General features: G+C 46.2%; 1 protein-coding gene across 1 annotated transcript in view; it reads right to left on the bottom strand.

The window, feature by feature from the left end:
- Window positions 1–25,064, bottom strand: part of tmem178bb (transmembrane protein 178Bb) — a 304,690-nt gene that overhangs the window by 25,387 nt on the left and 254,239 nt on the right. Inside the window, exon 3 of the mRNA XM_048549058.2 lies at window positions 16,228–16,365. Coding sequence (XP_048405015.1) covers window positions 16,228–16,365 — 138 coding nt within the window. The remainder of the gene's footprint in view (window positions 1–16,227; window positions 16,366–25,064) is intronic.

Genomic DNA, 25,064 nt, shown 5'->3' with positions numbered 1-25,064 from the left:
GGGAGAATGGCACCCTGTTGTGGTCTTTTGGCTCTGCGTGCACTTCCACTCTCGAGGTGATTCCAGGACGTTCTCCCTGCCTCGAGAGCTTTGAGGTGAAGACTGGCACAGTCTGGAGTCAAGGACTGGTGTGGTCTGAAGGCTGGGTGCCAGTTCAGACTGGGTTGGGAGGACTGTTGTTCTGAACACCTTATTTTGCTATTTTCTAATTCGTTCCTATGTTTTGCAATGCTGGACTTTTTGTCCTCAATTTTTCTCCTATGAACTTGTACTGAAGAATCTGTACCTAGGCATCTTGTACCTAAGATGGTGCCTTAAGTGGCAACTTGTAAACTTTTCACTATCCTCATTTGAGAACATGTGGCGTTAACGCTAATTCAATTCCATTTAAAAATAAGAAGTTGCCCATTTAAGACAGTGACAAGGGGAATTTTTTTCTCTCTCTGACGATACTGAGTCTTCCTCAAGTGACAGAGTCCATGAATGCTTTTAGGACAGAGGTGGACAGCTTCTTGATTGGCAAGAGGGACAAAAATGAGTAGGGTAGGAACGTGGGGTACTCAGGTCTGCATGGTCTGACAGACAGGTTCGAATGGCTGAATAGCCTGGTCCTGTTTCTAACTGGTGTGTTCACAATGGACTATGTTAGATTCAGTCCCATGAAGGTTTCACTGTAATGGACTGTGGGTTTATAGAAGAGCTGGACATTTTGTCGTGTGATATGAGAGTCTTAGAAGGAAGCAACATGGAAAGGAGCTCGTGTCAGGACGAATTCTCATAACTGTAAATATGTTAGATGAAGTTTGAGTGTTTTATAGCTAGCAATTTTTGAGAGATATTGCAGCTGCTCCAAACCAACAGCACAATAATTTAATCAATACCCAGTAACTTGGGCTTGTTAGTACCAAAGGGCCTGTGATAGCAGCAACAAGAGCAATTGATATGGAATTCAAATCAGGTTGGTGGCTCCTGGTGTGAGGAGCTGCAATTCCCAGGTTTTCTCCACCACAGGACAGCGATCCTCCCACATGCTCTGCCCTTTGAGCGTAGGAACACCTGGAGAAAGGCTATCAGGAGCTTAAAGTCCTCTACTGCAAGGCCAGGCCCTATGGGCAAAGTCAAAAGTCACACAACACCAGGTTATAGTCCAATAGGTTTATCTGAAATCACAAGCTTTCGAAGCGCTGCTCCTTTGTCACCCGACTATAACCTGGCGTTGTGCGATTTCTGACCTTGCCCACGCTAGTCCAACAGCGGCACCTCCACATCAAGGCGCTATGGGGTCAGTAGGGGGCTTTTGTTACAGCAGTAGCTGATGGGATGCCCACATCTCCAGAGCCGCCTAACCACACTGTTGGAAATTCCACACATGGCAAAGTTTGAAGAGGCAGACGGGCAGCTGGGGGTTTGTCCAATAGACAGGGCTTCTTTCTTACAATCACAAACATGCTTTTGCTTCTGAGATTTGTTGGTGGTCCAGACCTCTAAGCCACAACTCAGTCTGGGGCCAAGCTGATGTTGACACATTACAGTCAGCTACATGTCTGGGCTGTTTCTGTAAGACACACTTCAGAGAGCTTACCAAGCGAACCAGACAGCAGTTCAATAATCTCCAGACACTGTGCCATCATGCTTTTTCTCAATGGGTCAGCCATGAAGATTTCAGGGTTTGTGCAAGGAAACCAAGCTCAGTCTTGGCCTTATTTTGAATGATTCTTATTGTAAGCCTACCCATAAGGTTCCCTCTGATCCCTTCTCCTATACTCTCCACCCTTTCATTCCATTCCCTCCCTCACTACCCTCCTCCCCGTTCCCCTTTCTAACTCACCCACTTGGTGCTGCTTTCCTTCCTCTCCCTCTTTCTCCCTCTCTCCCTCTTTCATTCTCTCCCTCTTTCTCTCTCTGTCTCTTTCCTTTTTTATCTCTCTCTCATTCTTCTCCCCCCAACTCTTTCTCTCTCTCCCTATCTCTCTCTCCCTTTTTCTTTCTGTCATTCTCATTTCGCCTGCCCTCTTTCCCTCTCTCCCTTTCTCTCTCTCCTGCTCTTTATCTCTCCCTCTCTATCTTTCACTGCCCTCTCCCCCGCTTGCTTTTTCTCTCCCTCCCTCCTTCCTGTAATAATGAGAGTTTGGAAAGTGAAGACCTTATATTATATTGGTTAAATGGGTATGATCAGGAGAAACTAAGGACCTGAAAATGCCAAGTACTTATGGTACTCAGGACACTGAATAAAGATATTATTAGCAAAACACCTGATGAAAAGGTACAGTATACTTGATGCACACAGACTGACACACTCACACAGACTGGCACACACTCACACAGACACACTCACACAGACTGGCACACTCTCACACAGACTGACACTCTCACACAGACTGTCACACACTCACACAGACTGGCACACACTCACACAGACTGGCACACACACACAGACTGGCACACTCTCACACAGACTGACACTCTCACACAGACTGGCACATACTCACACAGACTGGCACACACTCACACAGACACACTCACACAGACTGGCACACACACACAGACTGGCACACTCTCACACAGACTGACACTCTCACACAGACTGGCACACACTCACACAGACTGGCACACACACACAGACACACTCACACAGACTGGCACACACACACAGACTGGCACATACTCACACAGACACACTCACACAGACTGGCACACATTCACACAGACTGGCACACACTCACACAGACTGGCACACACACACAGACTGGCACACTCTCACACAGACTGGCACACTCTCACACAGACTGACACACTCACACAGACTGACACTCTCACACAGACTGGCACACACACTCACACAGACACACTCAGACAGACTGGCACACACTCACACAGACAGACTGGCACACACTCACACACACTGGCACACACTCACACAGACACACACACAGACTGGCACACACTCACACAGACTGGCACACACTCACACAGACTGGCACACACACACAGACTGGCACACTCTCACACAGACTGACACACTCACACAGACTGACACTCTCACACAGACTGGCACACACTCACACAGACACACTCAGACAGACTGGCACACACTCACACAGACTGGCACACACTCACACACACTGGCACACACTCACACACACTGGCACACACTCACACAGACACACACACAGACTGGCACACACTCACACAGACTGGCACACACTCACACAGACACACAGACAGACTGGCACATACACACAGACTGGCACACACTCACACAGACACACTCACACAGACTGGCACACACTCACACAGACCGGCACACACACACAGACACACTTGCACAGACTGGCACACACACACAGACTGGCACATACACAGACACACTCACACACACTGGCACACATTCACACAGACTGGCACACACTCACACAGACTGGCACACACTCACACAGACACATTCACACAGACTGGCACACACAGACAGGCTGGCACACTCTCACACAGACTGACACTCTCACACAGACTGACACTGTCACACAGACTGGCACACATTCACACAGACACACTCACACAGACTGGCACACACTCACACAGATACACTCAGACAGACTGGCACACACTCACACACACTGCCACACACTCACACACACCGGCAAACACTCACACAGACACACTCACACAGACTGGCACACACTCACACAGACTGTCACACACACAGACACACTCACTCAGACTGGCACACACTCATACACACTGGCACACACTCACACAGACACACTCACACAGACTGACACTCTCACACAGACTGTCACACACTCACACAGACTGGCACACACTCACACAGACACACTCACACAGACTGGCACACACACACAGACTGGCACACTCTCACACAGACTGACACTCTCACACAGACTGACACTCTCACACAGACTGGCACACACTCACACACACTGGCACACACAGACTGGCACACACACACAGACTGGCACACACACACAGACTGGCACATACTCACACAGACACACTCACACAGACTGGCACACACTCACACAGACACACACACAGACTGGCACATACACACAGACTGGCACACACTCACACAGACACACTCACACAGACTGGCACACACTCACACAGACTGGCACACACACACAGACACACTCACACAGACTGGCACACACACAGACTAGCACATACACAGACATACTCACACAGACTGGCACACATTCACACAGACTGGCACACACTCACACAGACTGGCACACACACACAGACTGGCACACTCTCACACAGACTGACACACTCACACAGACTGACACTCTCACACAGACTGACACTCTCACACAGACTGGCACACACACTCACACAGACACACTCAGACAGACTGGCACACACTCACACAGACAGACTGGCACACACACACAGACTGGCACACTCTCACACAGACTGACACACTCACACAGACTGACACTCTCACACAGACTGGCACACACACACAGACACACTCAGACAGACTGGCACACACTCACACAGACTGGCACACACTCACACACACTGGCACACACTCACACAGACACACACACAGACTGGCACACACTCACACAGACACACTCACACAGACTGGCACAAACTCACACAGACACACACACAGACTGGCACATACACACAGACTGGCACACACTCACACAGACACACTCACACAGACTGGCACACACTCACACAGACTGGCACACACACACAGACACACTCACACAGACTGGCACACACACACAGACTGGCACATACACAGACACACTCACACACACTGGCACACATTCACACAGACTGGCACACACTCACACAGGCTGGCACACACTCACACAGACACATTCACACAGACTGGCACACACACACAGGCTGGCACACTCTCACACAGACTGACACTCTCACAAAGACTGACACTGTCACACAGACTGGCACACATTCACACAGACACACTCACACAGACTGGCACACACTCACACAGACTGTCACACACACAGACACACTCACTCAGACTGGCACACACTCACACACACTGGCACACACTCACACAGACACACTCACACAGACTGGCACACACACACAGACACACTCACACAGACTGGCACATACACACAGACTGGCACATACTCACACAGACACACTCACACAGACTGGCACACACTCACACAGACACACAGACAGACTGGCACATACACACAGACTGGCACACACTCACACAGATACACTCACACAGACTGGCACACACACACAGACTGGCACATACTCACACAGACATACTCACACAGACTAGCACACACTCACACAGACTGGCACACACTCACACAGACACACACACAGAATGGCACATACACACAGACTGGCACACACTCACACAGACACACTCAGACAGACTGGCACACACTCACACAGACCGACACTCTCACACAGACTGGCACACACTCACACAGACTGGCACACATTCACACAGACACACACACAGACTGGCACACACTCACACAGACTGGCACACACTCACACAGACTGACACTCTCACACAGACAGACACACTCTCACACAGACTGACACACTCACACAGACTGACACACTCTTACACAGACTGGCACACTCACACAGACTGGCACACTCTCAGACTGGCACACTCACACAGACAGACACACTCACATAGACTGACACACAGACTGACATACTCACACAGACTGACACACATAAATCTGACACACTCACACAGACTGATAATCAAACACAGAGTGAAAATACAACACAGGGTAATCAAATTATAAACAGATTGACACACTTTCTGTAGATTGTTGCACGTACACACAAACCTACAACTTTCGCACAAATGGACAGAGTCTTTCACAAACGAACACGTCCTCTCACAAGCTCTTACATGGACATACGGAGGCTGATACACATGTATGTACACATAGACACTGACTCATATACAGACAACCTCACAGAATCCATGCCCACAAACTCCTAGCTATAACTGAATGTTTGCAAAGTTCTGTGTCCTTGAAAATACACACTATGTACCTTGGAAATATCTCAAGTGCAAGGTTTTCACTTGGCTGGGTTGTCGTTGCTGAAAATGATTGCAATCTCAACAGTGGGAGTCACAGGAGATGAATTTCTGCTGCTTGAGACTGAGTCATAGATGTAGAAGTGTGTTTAATGATCTTTAATTGCCTTCAAAATACATCACTTGGAATTGTATTTGTTTAGATAAATGCAGAATGTCTTGAATTTTCATTCATGCAAGGAGGAAGAAATTTCATTTTTGCATGAGATACAATTGGATGGATTTTTAATGTTAATTCATCCAAATGGGAGCAGGAAATTGTACTTTCAGCTCCTTAGAGAACAATTCACTGAAGCAAATGGCAGGACTATTTTTGGTTTGAGAGCTGGACCTCTCCATGTTAAGGAGTAAATGCAGTTAACCACACAGACCAGAGGATCACAGCCCAATCTCTAATCTGTGTCAACAGTGGATTGTCAAACTGTCCTCAGCACCATCAGGGCAGGATAAGGAATGGTCACTCACTAGGGGATACCATTGACAGCAAATTCCTTCCAAGCCACACCCCATCCTGACTTGGAAATATATTACCATTGATTGAGTGTTGCTGAGTCAAAATCCTGGAATTCCCTTCCTCAGGGCTTTGTGGGTCTATCTACAACACACGGTGTCGAACAACAGTTCTACAGGCAGTTCACCATCACCTCTGCAGCACAGTTAAGAGTGGGCACTAAATGCTGGCTCACTCAGTGGTGTCCAAATGTCCATGAGAGGAAAATAGCCACCTTAAATCAATGCCCTCTGCTTCACCTACCCGAACAGCTTCTCGTTCTACACGCTGGTCTGAACTCACAGAATCTCTTCAAGGTGGATGCAAGGCATTTGGCCCGTCAAGTTCACACTGAACCCCGCCCCCCCCGCCGAAGAAGATCCCACCCAGACCCAGTCCTGTAATGCTGCATTTTCCATGGCTAACCCACCCAGCCTGCGCATCCCTGGACACATGGGGTAATTTAGCATGGTCAATCCACCCTAACCTGCACATCTTTGGACTATGAAAGAAAAGCAGAGGACCTGGAGAAAATACACAAAGACAGCTGCCCAAGGCTGGAATCAAACCTGGGTCCCTGGAGCTGTGAGGAAGCAGTGCTAACTCATGTTCTGTTATCCTTTCTGGGACCAGGTTAAATTACCTCTGTGGATTTTGAACTCAAGGTCAATGTAGGCTCTCTGTGAGTGAGATGCACAGAAACATCTTACACTCATTCTGCCCACAGCAAAATGTTGCTGTGATTATATATGAAGCGGATGAGGGAACAGTGAGGCAGATTAGAAGCTGTATCTAGGAGGACTGGATCATCCATTCAGTATGCAGCAGGACTCTCTCTCACATCGGCAGCTTGACAGGCTGAGTTTTAAACAAATTAACCAAGAGCATGATGGCTGCAGTACAAGTGAAAATGTCCATACAATGGCCCCCCTTCAGGGTCTGTCGGTGACATCTCTGAATATGTGTGTGTGTGTGTGTGTGTGTGTGTGTGTGTGTGTGTGTGTGTGTGTGTGTGTTTGTGTCTGAGTGTGTGTGTGTCTGTGTGTGCGTGTGTGTGTGTGTGTGTTTGTGTCTGAGTGTGTGTGTGTGTGTGTGTGTGTGTATGTGTGTCTGTGTCCGAGTGTGTGTGTTTGTGTCTGTGTCTGAGTGTGTATGTTTGTGCGTGTGTGTCAAAATCTCTTTTCATCCTGGATTTTCTCTCATATTGATCAATCAACTTAATTACATGGGAATAATCTGTTGGAAGAGAGAAAAAAGGACAGATATACCGAGGGATGCATTTAATTAGGATTCCAGAGTGTTCATGAGAATAGGGGATTATTTCGAAATGGACAAAGGGATCGAAAGATTTGACACATTTCTACAGAAATGCCACAGTCATCAAAGTTGGAGAAATTATTCTTTCAAATCCTGAATGACAATAAACTGCGAGAGATTCGTGGTTCCATTTACAGGATGCTGGGTGTGCAGCGATCTTAGAGCTTCAGGTGAAGTCACAGACCAGAGTGAAAACAAACTCACACCAGAAGGGATTCTCAGTGAGGCTCCAACATGGAGAAGCCGGGGCTGGGTGGGAGAGAGGGATAACTCACATTCTCTTTTTCAAAGAAGGCGGTGGAGTCACTTCCAGCTGCGTGAGTGGGAAGACAGGGCATCGGATTAATGCCATGTCAGAAATAGTGGCACCACTGAATGTGCCAAGCTCAACACTGCATGGGCGTGTTGGCCAAGCTCCCCAGGAAGATGGAGGACCAGAACCTGCTGTCTTTGTTGGAAAGAGAGCATTTATAGCTACCAGTTTGAAGTCAGTTGGAGTGCCACTGGGCACTTGCAGAAGTGTGAGGAATGGCAACCTCGGAAAAGTAACCAGAGGGCTCCTTCCTGGCATGTGGAGGGGACGGGAAAGAGGAGTGAACAGAGAAACTGGTCACTGGGATAACATCCTCATGGGCATGAGGCACAACAATTTCAGAATGTAACGCCCGTGTCTAAATAATCTCAGGGCTTTGTGCAGGGAGCAACAGACACCAAATTAGGGAAAATTGTCCCTTCACGATCACACTCTTCATTATTTTGAACCCTTCCCGACTGTAACACAGGAGCAGCTTGACTGACTGTATTGTCTGTGATTCCTGTAATACAGGAGCAGACTCACCGACTGTACTGTCTGTGATTCCTGCAATACAGGAGCAGACTCACCGACTGTACTGTCCGTGATTCCTGTAACACAGGAGCAGACTCACCGACTGTACTGTCTGTGATTCCTGTAACACAGGAGCAGCTTGACCGACTGTATTGTCTGTGATTCCTGCAATACAGGAGCAGACTCACCGACTGTACTGTCCGTGATTCCTGTAAGACAGGAGCAGACTCACCGACTGTACTGTCTGTGATTCCTGTAACACAGGAGCAGCTTGACCGACTGTATTGTCCGTGATTCCTGTAATACAGGAGCAGACTCACTGACTGTCCTGAGTATTATTTTCTTCCTTTACAATCATTTTGGATGTTGTCAGGCTGAGTAAGGTAAAATCACTACAGTCCTACCAGACTATAGGGTTTGTGTCTCACTAGCGAGAGATGACTGATGGTGGTTTAACCTGAGGGTCACTATGCCTCAGGTGAGGCAGGAGGTTCAGAAGGAGAGTCCTTCAATGGTATCCTCAGCTGGTGCAGAAATTGAACCCATGTTGTTGGCATCACTCACCAGCTATTCAGCCAACTGAGCTAACCAATGTGCGTTTCCAAGAGAGAAAGCCCTCGGCATACCACCTCCCATCACTGCAATGAACACAACATTCATTGCAGCAAAGTATTTATTTCTCACTCTGAGCACTCCATACAGCAATATCATCAACTGCCTGAGCTACACACCTACGAAACAGATAATCGTTTTCTCCACAGTCCCATGGTGGGAAGGAAAATGTGATTTCAGTAGATTGTGATATCAAAACCCAGTGGCTTCAGCCAGTGTCACTGTTGTAATGGCGTTCTCACCTCTAACAGGCTGCAAAAAGAAGCATTAAAAAGCAATTGTATCCATATCATTGGCATTGTATGTGGGAGAGAACATACTAAAGAGGGAGCTCAAAGAGACTAAGAGGTGTTAGTTGAGTCATTCCTCACCAAAACAACATTTCCTGGTCAGTCTGAAGGTATTGTTCAGTAAGGTCATCTCTGAATTATTCCCTGAGGTGAATTGCCCTAGCAAACTGAAACCTCTCATAGCTCTTCACATCTCTACACGTCCATGAGGTTTTTGAAAGAGTTGTGTAGTGTAGTGAGCAGACAACTGCAGCAATATTATCGAAACAATAGAAGTGAGACATGCAGAGGGGTTTGGCAATTAAAACTGTAAGGTTGAAAACTGGAAGACTGGATCCAGAAGATGGGATTGGATCTGGAAGATGGTATCCAAGTGTTCGAAAAATGCTTTCCATTCCAATCTGAGTTGTATTGCGGCCCTTTTTAAAAATTAATTCATAGGATGTGGACCAGTATTTATTGCCTATCCCCAGTTGCCCTTAAGAAGGTGGTGGTGAACTGCCTTTTTGAATTGCTGTGTCAGGATGGTGAGTCGTTTGCAGGGGAGCTTGTCAGTGGTGTTATTCCCATGTATTTGCTGCCCTCGACCTTCTAAATGGAAGTGGTCATGGGTTTGGAAAATGCATTTGAAAGATTCTCGGTGGGTTGCTGCAGTACGTCTCGTGGATGGTACACACTGCTGCTACTGTGGAGGTGTTGGGGGGTGTTAAATATGGTGGATGTGGTGCCAGTCAAACAGGCTGTTTAGTCCTGGATGGTGTCAAGCTTTCTCAGTGTTGTTGGAGCTGCATCCATGCAGGAAATTGGGGAGTAATCCATCGCATTCCTGACTTGTAAATGATGGATAGGCTTTAGGGAGTTAGGAAGTGAGTGACTCGCTCTGATCTGCTCCCGTAGCCACCGCATTTATATGGTTGATCTAGTTCAGTGTCTGATGAACATCCCCACTTCTGACCTTATGATGGAGTGCAAGTCATTAATGAAGCAGCTGAAGATGGCTGGGTGTCAGAGATGATTCTGAGGAACTCCTGCAGCCAAAATGACAGATCTCCAACAGCTTGGATTCGTGAATGGCCCAGATTCTACAGACTTTCTGCTGTGTGCCAAGCCTTTCCAGGCCACACTGCAGCAGAACACTCCACAAGGTGATCACTCCCTATGTGTACAATGTAGAGGATTAAGGAATTCCTGGTCAGGACATTGTCCTTCCAGGTTCTGGAGGGTGACGGGCAAGGAATTGTTCTTTGCCCTGTCCTGCTGTATTCTCCTAGTTATTGAGTAAAGCCGGAGAGAGCTCTGTTTATTTTTGTTCATAGAATCCCAACAATGCCAAACAAGAACATTTAGCCCACTGACTCTGCACATGCCCTCTGGGCAGGATCCCAACCAATCAACATAACCCTGCATTTTCCATGGCTAATCCACCAAGCCTCCACTTCCCTGGACACTACAGGGCAATGTAGCATGGCCAATCCACCCAACCTGCAGATCTTTGGACTGTGGTAGGGAGCTGGAGCACATGGAGGAAACGTATGCAGACATACCCGAGGCTGGGATTGAACCCAGGTCTCTGGTGCTGTCAGGCAGTAGTGCTGAGCCACTGAGCCGCTCAGCAAGGCTGTAGGGAGCTGACAGATGGAAGGAGATTGAGAGCTAATAATCATCTCTGACCACCACAGAGAGGGAACTGATTGCTTACATGAACTGTTGAAGGGGCCAAGTGGCCATTTCTCCCCACAGATCATCCTTATTAAGGTATGTCACAGCAACGCTGTGCTGTCTCACTGTTTCGTTCACCCCTCTCTTTAAAGAATTTTGCCTAGTTGCACTGTCCAGTTCTTTAGCATTCTCTCATGATAGTGTCCTGCACATCCATTGATCCTTCAATCTGGTTTCATTCACTGTTGCTTTCTGGTTTTTAAATGACCATTGAGTGCTCCCTTTCACATTCCCATTTATATGAATTGGCTCTCCTTTAAGTGAACTGTTACTGAAGCCGCACTTGAACTAGGTCAGGCAAGGGTGACTGATTCGCTCCCTTGAAAGACACGAGTTAAACCACTGGATTTTTACCAGAATCCAACCACTTTGTCTGGTCATTTGCTCAGCTACACAGGCTTCAAATGAACAGAGTTTGCTAAAGTTAATTTGCCAAGTTGCTCTGGTAGGGTGTGACTTATGGGTTACTAGCCTTGTATCAGAAGCACTAAACGATTGTGAAAAACTTGTCGAAATTTGCTTCATAATTCTGAAAACCGCAACATCTTGTTCCAACTAATGTAACTGTAGTTTGTTCCAACACAAACCAGATCAAAGAGATAAATGTGTAAACTCATATGAGGTAGTTCTACAGTGTGTGATTGAGGCTGGGTTCAGGATGAACTTCAGAAAAATTGGCTGGTGTTAGCGGTACTCAATGATAGCTCTGTCCTCCTACTGTCACTCTCAACAATCTCAGTCCCCTTTGCTACTGCAATTCTAATTAAACCACAATCCTAACTGCAAAATGAGATCTGTTCCTTTTTTAGTCCATGCTTTAGGAAGGATATTATTAAATTGGAGATGGTGCAGAAAAGATTTATCAGGATGTTACCAGAACTGGAGGGTTGGAGTGATAAGGATAGGTTGGGACTTATGGTCACTGGAGTGTTGAGGTATGACTTTATTGAGGTTTATAAAATCATAAGGGGCATAGATGAGTTGAATGCCAAGAGTCTTTTCCCTACAGTAGGGGAGTTTAAAACTAGAAAGCATATTTTTAAGTTGAGAGGAGAAGGATGTAAAAGGGCCATAAGGGGGGACTTGTTTGCACAGAGGGTGGTTCATATTTCGGAATGAGCTGCCAGAGGAAGTGGTAGATGCCGGTAAAGTTACAACATTTAAAAGCCATTTTGACAAGTACGCGATTAGGAATGGTTCAGAGGGATATAGGCCAAATGCAAGCAAATGGGACTGGTTTACTTTGGGAAGCCTGATCAATAAGGATGAATTCGACCGTATTGTCCATTTCTGTGCTGTATGACTTTATGGTTCTACATGGGGCAGAATTAGATTATTCGGCTCATCAAGTCTGTTCTGACACTTGATCATGGCTGGTTATTTGATGTTGGCATGAAAACTTAGGTTTTTTTGTAACACGATGGTGTAGAAGAGTTTATCTAGAATAGTACAGGGGACGGGGGGGCATTTTTGGGAGCGACAGGACAAAATTGACAATACCTTCCGTTGAATAAAGAAGGTTAAGCAGAGGTTTGTAAGGGTGCTCCAAATCACGAACAGATTTCACACAGAAGAGAATGAGACTAGTTCAACTGAGCAGGGGAATTGGTAAACTAAGAAGTCAGGTTAAAAAAAACTCCTTTGGGAATGATATGAGAGGTGAGAGTTCTTTTGCATGACTGCCTGAAAAGGTGGTGAAAGCAGATTCAATAGTAACTTTTCAATGACAATTGGATTGATAGTGGAGAAATAAAGAGTTGTCTGGATCATGGGGTAAGAGACGGGGATGGAGAATTATATGAATTGCTATTTGGGAGAGTTGCCTTGGACCTGATGAACACAATCAAAAGCTGCAATGGTTGGGACAGCTCAGCAGGTCTGGGAGCATCTCATGGAGAGAAAGCAGAGCCAACATTTTGGGTCCAGTGACCCTTCTTTGGAACTGCTTGTAGCTCGGAGGATGTTAGTGTACACGCTGAAGATGGGGTGGGGGAAGGAGGGAGGAGTAACAACAGATGGAGATGCAGCCCAGAGGGAGAGATCAACAATTAGGCAGACAAAGGAGTGGGTAAAGGTCAGCCTGGGAGAACAAATAGCTACTGAGGGGGGCCATTAGTGGTGACAATAGGTTGTGTGTAATAGCAGTCCATGCGATGACGAGGCCTGGTGTGTGGGGGCTGCGGTAAGGACATAGGAGAAGATGACTCAAGCCCTAATATTGTTGAGCTTGATATTGAACCCTGAAGGCTGCCAGGGTCCCCCAGCAGAAAATGAGGTGTTGTTCGTCTCACTTGCACTGAGCTTCATTGGAACACTCCAGAGACAGAGATGATGGTTAGGGAACAGGGTGGAGTGTTGAAGTGGTAGGCAACTGGAAGCTCAGGGTCATTTTTGCAGAGAGAACATAAGCGTTATGCGAAGTGGTCACCCAGTCTACACTTCATTTCCCTGGTGTGGAAGAGACCACATTGTGAACAGCGAGTGTAGTAGACTAGATTGTGGGAAGTGCAGATAAAATGATGCTTCACCTGGAAAGTATGTTTGAGTCCTTGGATACTGGGGTGGGAGGAGGTAAATGGGCAGGTGTTACACTTTTGCCAGTTACAGGAGAAGGTGCCATGAAACTGTGGAGGGGTGTTGGGAGTGAAGGAAGAGTGGACCAGGGTGTCCCAGAAGGAACGGTCCCTGCGGAAGGCAGACAAGGGATTGGAGGGGAGGGGAATATGTGTTTGGTGGTGGCAGCCCGCTGAAGTTGACAGAAGTGGCAGCTAATGATTCTTTGGATGTGAATGCTGGGGGGATGGTAGGTGAGGACAAAGGGGACCCTATTGCTGTTGTGGGAGGTAAGACAGGGGGTGAGGGCTAAAGTGCAGGAGATGGGTCAGACTTGGCTATGGGTCCTGTCGGCAACAGTGCTGGGGAATCCTCGGTTGAGGAAGAAGGTGGACATTTTGGAGGCTCCCTTGTCGAAGCTGGCATCACCAGAACAGACATGAGGGAGACAGACGAACTGGTAGAATGGGACGCAGTCTTTACAGGAAGCAGGGTGAGTGGATGTACAGAGCGGGTCCATGGGTTTATAGTGGATATTAGTGGCCAGTTTATTCCCAGAAATGGAAACAGAGATGTCAAAGAAGGGAAGGAACAATCAGGTGAAAGTGAGGGCAGCGTGGAAATTGGAAGCAAAATTGGTAAACTTATCCAATGCCAGATGAGAGAGGGAAGCAGCACCGATGATATCATCAATATATTGGAGAAAGAGTTGTGGGTGGAGGCCGGACTAGGACTGGAATGAGGAATGTTCCACATTCCACCAGTCAAGGGGACAGACATAACCGGGGCCCATGTGGGTACCTGTGGCCAACCCTTAGACTTGAAGAAAGTGAGGAGTTAAAAGAGAAGATGTTCAGAATGAGGATGCGTTTGGCCAGGTGGAGGAGGGTAGTGGTGGATGGGGATGGCTCAGGCCTTTGCTCCAGGAAGAAGCAGAGAGCCCTGAGACCGTTCTGATCGGGGATGGGCGTGTAAAGGGATTGCACATCCATAGTGAAGTGGGGGTGGTTGGAGACGGTAAACCGAAAATTCTGAAACTGATTTAAAGCATCAGAGAATCACGGAATTAAGTGGGAAGTGTCTGGGAAAGGGAGAAGGTGTTCTTCACTCAATCTCGTCTCCTGGATCGGCTCCAATGAAGTCTGCTCTACAATGGGGAGACAAAGTGCAGACTGGGTGATCGCCACACAGAACACCTCTGTTCCAATCACAAAAAGTGACCCTGAGCTTCCAGCTGCCTGCTACTACAGCAAGCCACTACTCCCCAAACAACATCTCTGTTTCAGATTTGCTGCAGTGTTCCAGCGAAGCTCAGCACAAGCTGAAAGAGCATCACCTCATTTTTGTGCTTGGGAACACTGCAGCCTTCTGGACTCAGTATGGAGTTCAATAATGTTAGGGCCTAAGCACACTCTCCCACATCCTTTACCCACCCACACACACAAAAAAAAACACTTTACTCTTCAGAATCCAAGAGCAGCACTCAAACTCTGTTCGACACCCCTGCAGATGTCAGAGAGCAAAAACAGTGCCACATGTCAGCCATGTCTCTCTCCCTTGAGCTTCTCTTGAGGGGTGTCCAGGACAGAATTCTCACCAGCGGTTGGAAGAAGCAGTCGATAGACAAGTACACATTTCATATGGAGCATGCATGTTCCCTATTATTTTGCCTGTGACTGTAATAAGAGTGGTCTGGGCTGATAGGTTAGGGCAGCAGGTGGCTCAGTGGTTAGAACCGCTGCCTCACAGTGCCAGGGACCCCGGGTTTGATTCCAGCCTTGGGTGACTGTGTGGAGTTTGCATGTGGTCTGTGTGGGTTTCCTCCAGGTGCTCTGGTTTCCTCCCACAGTCCAAAGATGTGCAGGTCAGGGTGAGTTAACTATGGGAAGTGCAGAGTCACAGGAACAGGGTAGGGAGACGTAGGTTAGTGTGGAATCGATGTGCTGAATGGCCTGCTTCCACACTACGCTAGGGATTCTACGCTAAAGATTATTCATGACATGCTGCTGAATGTCAAAAAGGTTCCTGAAAGAATCTGAGAACAGAACTTCAAGCTATCAGCTGAAAATGGAATGATAGCCTCCCCACCAACTTAAGTTCCCTTAGTCTCCTTTGTAAAAGCTTCTGTAAAACTCCTCTATACCCTCTGTATTAAAGCTTCCACAATTTTATGAACCTCTCATAGGTTCCCTCTTGTGTCCTTGACTTGTTGAGTGTTTTCAGTGATCTCTATTGTTATTTCAGAGTTTCTGGCGATCGCGCTGTAATCTTGCTATTCTTTGCATCTGTTATCGAATGCACAATAACAGAATCAGTGGATCCTTACCTCCCATCAGGAACAGCAAGCCAGCCACATACTGCATCAGGCCTCGATCCCAACAGCAACCCAAGATTCCGATTATCCAGCCAAACAGAATGATGGCCACTGCCATGCCCATGAATCCAGCTGTCATCCGGCGCAGATCTGCAGTACAGAAAGGAGAAAACAAAAATCCACAGCTCATTAAACGTTACCAAATTTCCTTCCTCTCTGGTCCATGGCCTGCTGTCAGAGAAAGAACTATTCCAATAAATTTTCTGCCTGTTCTGCAGAGAAGCAATGATGTTAATATCTTGACATATATATTGCCAAAACTTTTTATCAAGCATTTGTCAGGGGCAGATGCAAAAGTGCTAAAATTTCAAAGGGTCACATCAATTTATACTAATGAAGGAAAGGGTGCTGATCAGCCAAGATGTTGCCAGGGAGAACCCAATGGCAACTTCAGGCTCCTAGGTAATTCCAAGAGACGCATGAGCAAATTGCTTGTGATTGCACAGAATGGGTCCCTGTGTGCGAATGTTGTGCTTTTAGTCAGCTTTAAGCCACCCTTAGAAACTCAACTGATTATCTTAAATTGAGACTGGGAGCTCATAGGTCCCTGTTGCTTTACCATGGTAATACTGTGGCCAATCATAATCACCTTGCCAACCCATCAGCACTCTTCTTCCTGTGGTATAAATTGTTGTGATTGTTTGAAATTTGGTATTCTTCCATTGGCCTGATGCTACAAAGCACCTGCTAGAACTCAGTATCATTCTGTTGAGGCGATGACAGTCCTGTACAGTATAGCCATCTGTACATGGACAGGCAAAAAAACCCCAGCGTCACTCATTGTAACGGCAAGAAATGGTCTGTTTGATTGTGAATCATGCACGGAAAGTAGGAGCAGGCTATTCAGCCCATCGAGCCTGCTCCATCATTCAATATGCTCACGGCTTTATTACAATGTCGTTTTCCCACTTTCTTCAATGTCCTTTGTTGCCTTTAAAATCTAAAAAAAATGGCCTATCTCTCTGTTGATTATATTCAGCAACTTGGCCTTCTGTGGTGGAGAATTCCTCAGGCTCATCATCCTCCAAGTGAAGGCATTTCTCATTGTCTCAGTCCTAAATGGCCTGCCCCCACTTCTCAGGTTCTGGACTCCCCAGTCCTCTCTAAATTTACAGTCTTTTCCTTTTCAAGTTGGGTGGGACGATGGCACACACTGAGGATCAATACGGCTGACAGCCAGTGATGGGGAAGTGGTGGCTTATTCATCCATGGGATGAGGGCATAGCTGGCCAGGGCAGCATTTATTGCCCATCCCCAAGTGCCCAGAGGGCAATTTAGAGTCAACCACATTGCTGTGGGTCTGGAGTCACCCGGAGGTCAGACTGGGTTAGGATGGCATATTTCCTTCCCTAAAAGGACATCATTGATGGTATTTTTTTAAAACAATCAGTAGGGGTTGTATTGCTGCCATTAAGCCAGTGTCATCTCCCAGAATCATTATTCAGTTCACATTTTACCACCTTCCACCGGGGCAATTGGAGCTCACTGTATCCCCAGACATTGTCTGGATTCCTACACTGGGGAGATAACCTGGATAAATCCATTAAGCTGCTTTGAGTTCACAGGATTCTTGCACTCGCCATTTCTTTGATGATTTTGCCCCGGAATCCGGAACTCCTGCTCAAACACACTACCCTAAAGATGACTGACAATCGGCTCGCTAATCTTCTGATTCAGAAACAAGAGAAACTAGTTGAGCCTGAGTTAATGAGCAAGGGACTACTGCTCCAGAAAATGTGTTCCATTGGCTTCTGGTAGGAAAGCTGATCCTTCAATAGCCATCAGGGGTTTGAGTAGAGAGAGACCTCTAGCAGCTTGCTAATAGGATGAAGGGTAAGAACACTCCATGGTAAACTGCTACTGGGAGGAAGGGCTGGAGAGTCACATGAGCAGGATTCACATCCAGTCCTCTGGGTTTAGCAGGTTTTATGAGGTGAGCTGGGTCCATGAGCAGCCACAAGCTATATTCTTTCTGAATCATTTCGTAGGAGCATTATCAAAGCAGGATGCTGAACCGTGGATGGGCCATATTAGGTCAGATGACCAAATGGTTTGATTGGATTTAAGGACGCCCTTAGAGAACAAAACTGTGAGCTAGGGAGGCAGAGAAGTGTAGGGAGGAAATTTCAGGGCATCAGATAAAAGCAGTTAACTCAAGATGCAAATGCACTCAACAGGAGCCCTGCAGAAGGTCTGTTGGGGAAAAGGAAAGTAATTAGATTCCCTACAGTGTGGAAACAGGCCCTTCGGCCCAAAAAGTCCACGCCACCCTTTGGAGCATCCCACCCAGAGCCATCCGCCATAACACACACACCCCTGTACTCTACGGGCAATTTAGAATGGCCGATCCACCTAGCCTGCACATCTTTGGAGTGAGAGGAAACTGGAGCACCCGGAGGAAACCCACGCAGACACGGGGAGAACATGCAAACTCTGCACAGACAGTTACCCGAGGCTGGAATCAAACCCAGATCCCTGGTGCTGTGAGGCTGTAGTGCTAACCACTGAGCCACCTATACACCTGAGTACATCTATAAAGTAACATAGTCAGTAGCTCAGTGGCTAGGCTTGAGGAAGCTGAGCTCCAGCAGACTGCCGATACTGGGAGCTGGAATCCAGGGGCAAAGCTGGGATGACTAAGTGTTGTCTCAGTACTCATGACCTGGAGTCAACTGAGCTATTGATCTTACTGGGGGGGCAGGGGAGATTGATATGGGAGGGGGCACCATTCATCCTCATTACGTCCTTCGCTTCAGGAGAAAATCTTTCTTAAAATCAATTGTGAGCCAAGATTTTAATGATTCTCCTCCAAATGCCTCCTTTCACGTAGCACCCAGGCTTGTCTGACCTGCCTCTGCACAGCATCGTAGGACTTTTGCGCAGATTTAGGCCGCTATATAAGTGCACATTTTTGTGGACTCCACTCCTCTAGCAAAAGTATCGAGTTCTTGCTGTGCTACTGGTGCGGGCTATTCAGTTGTATGGTAGATCTCCTCTTTCCTTTCCAAGTTGTCCCCTTCCTTTTGAGGCGTCAGTAAGCTACTCAGCTGTGGTGAGCATCCATAGCCAAGCCAGTTCTGCCCCTTCCACGTCTCCATGTTGCTTTGCCCACCTCTCGCTGTTGTGGGCTAGCATTTGTCAGAGTGTGAATGTGTAGAGGAGGGACTGGGGGAGCTCAGGTCTCTCTGGAGTCCAATCCAACACATCTCACCTTGGACCCTAATGTTAACTAAATGCTAAATACAAAATGAGGAGCAAATTGAGATATCTTGTTGACGTTGCGATATAATAATCTGAATGAGTTCAAACACAGAGACTGCCATTAAGATGTATTCATGGTTGCACAACTGCCAGCTTGGACTATTGAGCTACAGGACTGTTTCTGTTATGAAACTTGGGAGAAAAGACTTCCATTTATACAGTGTAGAGCTGGATGAACGCAGTAGGCCAGTCAGCATCAGAGGAGCAGAGAAGCCGATGTTTCGGGTCTGAAGTCTTCTTCAGAAATGAATTTATACTGTTATACAGCGCTTTTCACAACCAGCAGATGCCCCAAAACTTTCACAGCCAATAGTGTGTTTTTGAAATGTTGACATTGTTATAATGCATGCATTGCAGCAGCCTATCACACTCCCACCAACAGCAATATGATAATAATGACCTGATAATCTGGTATTGATAAATGTCAGCTAGAATTGATGTAATGGGATTTTTTTTATATCCACCTGAACACATAAGGGCCCTTGGTATAACATCTCATCTTGTCAACACAGCACCTCTGACAGTGCAGCACTCACTCAGCGCTGGAGCTGTAGTTTGTATTCAAACCCCAGTGTGGGACTTGAACCCAGAAGGTTTTGTGATTCACAGGTGAGAGGGCTGCCTACCAAGCCACAGCTGACACTCCAAAAGGTGCTACTATCCCAGAGAATGCAAAGCTCAAATCCCATTGTGGCAGTTTATATCAGTGTAGCAGTTGGTGATGAATGAATGTTAAATGCCAAGCATTATTTAAAGTTGACACTGATTTGTCATGCATTGCCCTGAGAAATGAACCAGCTAATGGCTGTCACCTATTTGGCTGTGTTGAAATAGGTGCCTTGCATGCACATGTTTGTTTCTATCTACAACGTATAGTGTACTGTGTATTAGAACATAGAATAGCACAGCACAGCACAATTCAGGCCCTTCGGTTATGCTGACCTATCATCCTACTTTAAGATCTAACTACCCTGCATACCCTAATTCTGCTATCATCCATGTGCCTATTTAAGATTCGCTTAAATGTCTCTAAAGTATCTGACTCCACTACCATTGCCGGCAGCACATTCCACACACACACCACTCTCTGAGAAAGAACCTACCTCTGACATCTCCCCTATGCCTTCCTCTAATCACCCTAAAATTATGCCCCCTCGTAAAAGTCACTTCTGCCCTGGGAAAAAAATAATAATATCTGTAGCATCCGCTGCAAAATTGGTAAGGTATTTGTGGATTGGGAGGTAAGACGTTAGAATTTGGTGTTTGTAAAATATTGGCGTTCATAAAGTGCTAGAGGGAAACATTGTGCTTTCCTATGCTTGGAGGTGTCTGTGAGCAGCTTGAAAAATTGTAAGTACGCAGAGCACCCAAAATGAAACATTAGTAGCGAAAGGCTGTACAGTTAGCAAGCCAAGCAGCATTTTACCAAGCTAACAGGTTTTTGAATTTTGCCAATCAATTTGAACCAGGCACTTTAGATACCAAAAACCCATCAAATTTGAATCTGCTGGTTTTGACAACCTAGGTCCAATCAGGAGAGTTAACTCCACCTGCCAGAGTTAACAGCCCTCAGCTCTCAAGAGAGAATTTCTGGCTCTCACAGACTCCTCTAAGTCTTAACGAAAGTACCACCTAAAGGAAGTACCAACTACTGAATATCTCTGACTGAAGAATCGACAGAGAAGGCACAGAAGATTCCAGAAGACCCAGATCCCTGTGAAGCAGCAGTGCTAACCACCAAGCCACTATGAGATGTCTCAGAATCTTATTATAGAAAGAAAATGTAAACCATAAAGAGTGCGCAGTGCACTTACGGTCTAGACATAAATAAGATGGGTCTCCACTCTAAGAAGTAGCAAATGGGCTGGAAGTTTCAACATTGAGTTTGATAGATTTGAATTAGCTAAGGCTATCAGAACCATGGAGAAAATAGTATTAGTGTTCAGATCAGGCAGGATGCTAGACTTGAGGGGCAGAATGGCCTCCTATTTTTCCTAGCTTCCCATGCCCTAGCATCTTCTTATTCTTAATAAATGGTCATGAGCTGGTCTAACCCTATTGCTTCACCTCCTTGACCAATAAATAAGCAACCCTTCTCTTCTCGATGTGAAGAATTTATTGAGACAGAAAGTTAGGGGCATTTGTGAGGAGAATTATCGAATTTCACACGGCCACAGAAAGTCAGCAATATCAGAGAGTGCAATCGCACTGATTGCCCCATTGATCAAGTCTGGTCTGATTTCTTCATTAAGTAATTACTCCTCTGCTTGACATGCAATATTCAGCTGACAAACAGCATGAAGGAGTAGGCAAAAAAAAAGGCTGGAGATTGAACTTGAGGAATCGTCTTCTGTCTGGTACACAGTGGAATTAAGTTTTTGATGTCGTAAATCAATGGAGAAAGGTGAATGTTGTCAAGGCACTCATTTTCGCGCTGTCATTTATTTTGATGTCTGGCAATACCTGTCTTCCATCTTTCATCAGGCTTTTCTTAAAATAGTCTCCCAGACACAGAGCAGGAGGCGTCTGGGGAGGGGTGAGGGAATAAGAGGGTGGGGATAATGGTAAGTAATAAGTCAATTTGACAAAGGCAGTCACAACATGTGTCTGCTCATGCAGGATCACAGCAACAGGGGAAGGCCATTCAGTCCCTTGAACCTATTCTGTCATTCAGTTAGATCATGGCTTATTCCCTAAGCTCCATTTACTCACCTTTAAGCATTCTTTTGATAGCAGTGCATCATAAAAATGATCTTAGTCTTGACAGCTCTAACTGACCCCCAGTACCCATAGCCTCACGTGGGAGAGAGTTCCAGTTTACGTGCTTCCTGATTTCATTTCCCAACGTCCTGGTTCTGCATCAGAAATGTCATCCCATCTCAGAGCTTGGCAAAATACTTGGAATTTGAACCTGGCCTGTGCTAGGGAGACAGACCTGGTGCCAATGAGATTGCACATTCAGGCAGATCCCAGGTAACGGTAAATGCAGCAGCAGCTTACATTCCACATTGTAATTGTCTTCTCAGTGCAAAAGCAGGGAGAAGGAGAGGACAGACAAGAATACAGTTGTGGGGACAAGAGTTCAGTCTGTAGTGGTAGATGTGGGGAGGGGAGAGAGCTGGGACTCAGTCTATAGGAAAATGTGGAACAAGTTTAGTCTGTGGCTCCAGAGAAAGTCAAGTGTGATGCTACAGGTAGTTGATTGATTGGTGTGTACTTCCCCTCCTTTCTTTCAAAACTCAGGTATTGTTCATAATTGTAATGTTTTATTAGTTGTGGCAATATTTATTAATAGTGGTAAAATTTTGTTAGGTTGGTAGGTTATTTATCTCAACTAGACACTTTTAATCAGGGTATTAGAACACTTACCAAAATAATAAGAATATAAGAACAAACTGGATGAGACATTCATTCAAGTCTAATCAGCAAATGGTTTAATTAGTTAGAGACTGTACAGAGGCAGGCAACGTGTGGAGGTTGCAGAATGTAGATGCTCCGTGGGCAGAGGTTGATTTGATTTATTGTCGTCACATGTATCCAAGTACAGTGAAAAGCTTTGTTTTCTGAGCAGCACAGGCAGATCATAACAAACAAGGATGTATAGAACTCAGGGTGCTTAGACACTGAGAGGCATAGGGGCTATGGCTGCACAGGAGGTGCACAAAGCAAGGCCAACGTTATTTGAAGCCAGAGAGGTCCATTAGTAATTTTTACAGACTTAGAATTTAGGTTCCAAAGTGCAGAACGGTTAAAAGCAATATGAGAGTAAGATCTGCTGTGGAGAGCTCACGAAGAGTCGCCTGGTGTTGGCGCCATCTTGAGTTTGAGCCTATAGAGAAAATATTCAGAGTAAAAGTTAATAAAATCTTTTGGACTCGATGGTTTCCATCCCAGCATGCCAAAAGAGGTGACTGTAGAGGTGGAGATGGGTTACCAGTGCTCTCCAATGTAGTATGATCAAAGGTAGCTTTAATACAATGTAGAGAATCCTAGAGTAAGTGGTGGCTCTGGGAACTGCTGTACGTCTCCAATGAAGACAGAGGCTGACTGTCAATTGAATCTTAGCACCTTACATGGCTCCATACTCCATTAGCAGGAGATCTACTGGAGATTCTGATGCCCTGTGTGGGCGAGCTCCCATATTGTCTTCTGATCCTCTACCTGCATCAACAAATACATGAATAATGTGGGCATTCCCACAGGGGAGGTGGTGGTGTAGTGGTAATGTCATTGGGCTCATAATTTCCAAATGCCAGCTGAATATCCTTGGCACATGGGTTTGAGTCCTGCCATAGCAGATGTTGAAATGTGACTTGAATAAAAAGCAGGCCTAATTGTCACCATAACTCATCTGGTTCACTCATGTCCTTTAGGGAAAGCAATCTGCTGTCCCTAACTAGCCCAACCTACACATGATTCCAGGCCCACTGCAATGCGGTTGACTCTTAACTGCTCTCTCAACAATCAAGATGTACCTAGCCAGCAACAGCCACATCCCATGAATAGAATTCCGATGCAAATTCCATTTTGCAACAACTGCCGTAGTTTGTGGGAAACTCCAAAAATAAGGAAAAACCTTAATGGTGACTTTAAATCATAGGAAATAGCAGAAAGGAGGATTGATCATAGAATCCCTCCAATTTGGCAGCAGGCCATCCACATTGGCCTTGTAAGGTGCTAAGATTTGATTGTCAACCAGCCTCTGTTTTCTGTGGAGACGTACAGCAGCTCCCAGAACCACCACTTACTCTAGGATTCTCTACATTGTATTAAAGCAACTTTGATTGTACTACACTGGAGAACACAGGTAACCCATCCCTACATCCACAGTCACCTGAAGAGCATCCCACCCAAACTGCCCTTCCCTTATCCTGTCCCTCTAACCCTGCATTTTCCTGTCTAATCCACCCAGCCTGCACACCTCTTTGTACTATGGGCAGTTTAACATAGAACATAGAACAATACAGCGCAGAACAGGCCCTTCAGCCCTCAATGTTGCGCCAACATGTGAACTAATCTAAGCCCCTCCCCTTACACTAAACCATCATTGTCCATAAGCTTCCAGCTTCCCCTTGACTGAGATTTCTCATTCCTGGAACCATTTGTCTGTCTGACTATTCACTAGCAGTCTCCAAACACCTCCAGAATATTTACTAACTCCTGGGTAAGCTCCTTACAATCAGTATCTTACTATGGAACATTTCATTTGCTTCATGATTTAGAATTGAAACCTATCTCATGGCTGCTGGTATTATTCAAACCTCCAGGCTATAGAAAGACCCACCAATAGCTCCCCACTTGAGGTACCTCAGGGGGTCTTAACAACTGATCATACCTTGGGCACATCCCCGTTTCTCTGGCATCGGCTCTTTCTCGGTGCAGCTTCCCAAGGCCTTGAGTCTTATTTAAGAATTTACATTCACCCAAGTTTCACTTTTCTCACTGTAATACCTTCATTGCTTTCCTCTCTCAGTTTCATCTCATTCTCCGTAAATTTGATTTCTATATATGCACAGAATGCTTACAAT

Source organism: Stegostoma tigrinum, chromosome 18 (assembly GCF_030684315.1).
Source record: "Stegostoma tigrinum isolate sSteTig4 chromosome 18, sSteTig4.hap1, whole genome shotgun sequence".
Classification (NCBI taxonomy): Eukaryota; Metazoa; Chordata; class Chondrichthyes; order Orectolobiformes; family Stegostomatidae; genus Stegostoma; species Stegostoma tigrinum.
This window is presented reverse-complemented; position numbering and strand designations above follow the sequence as displayed.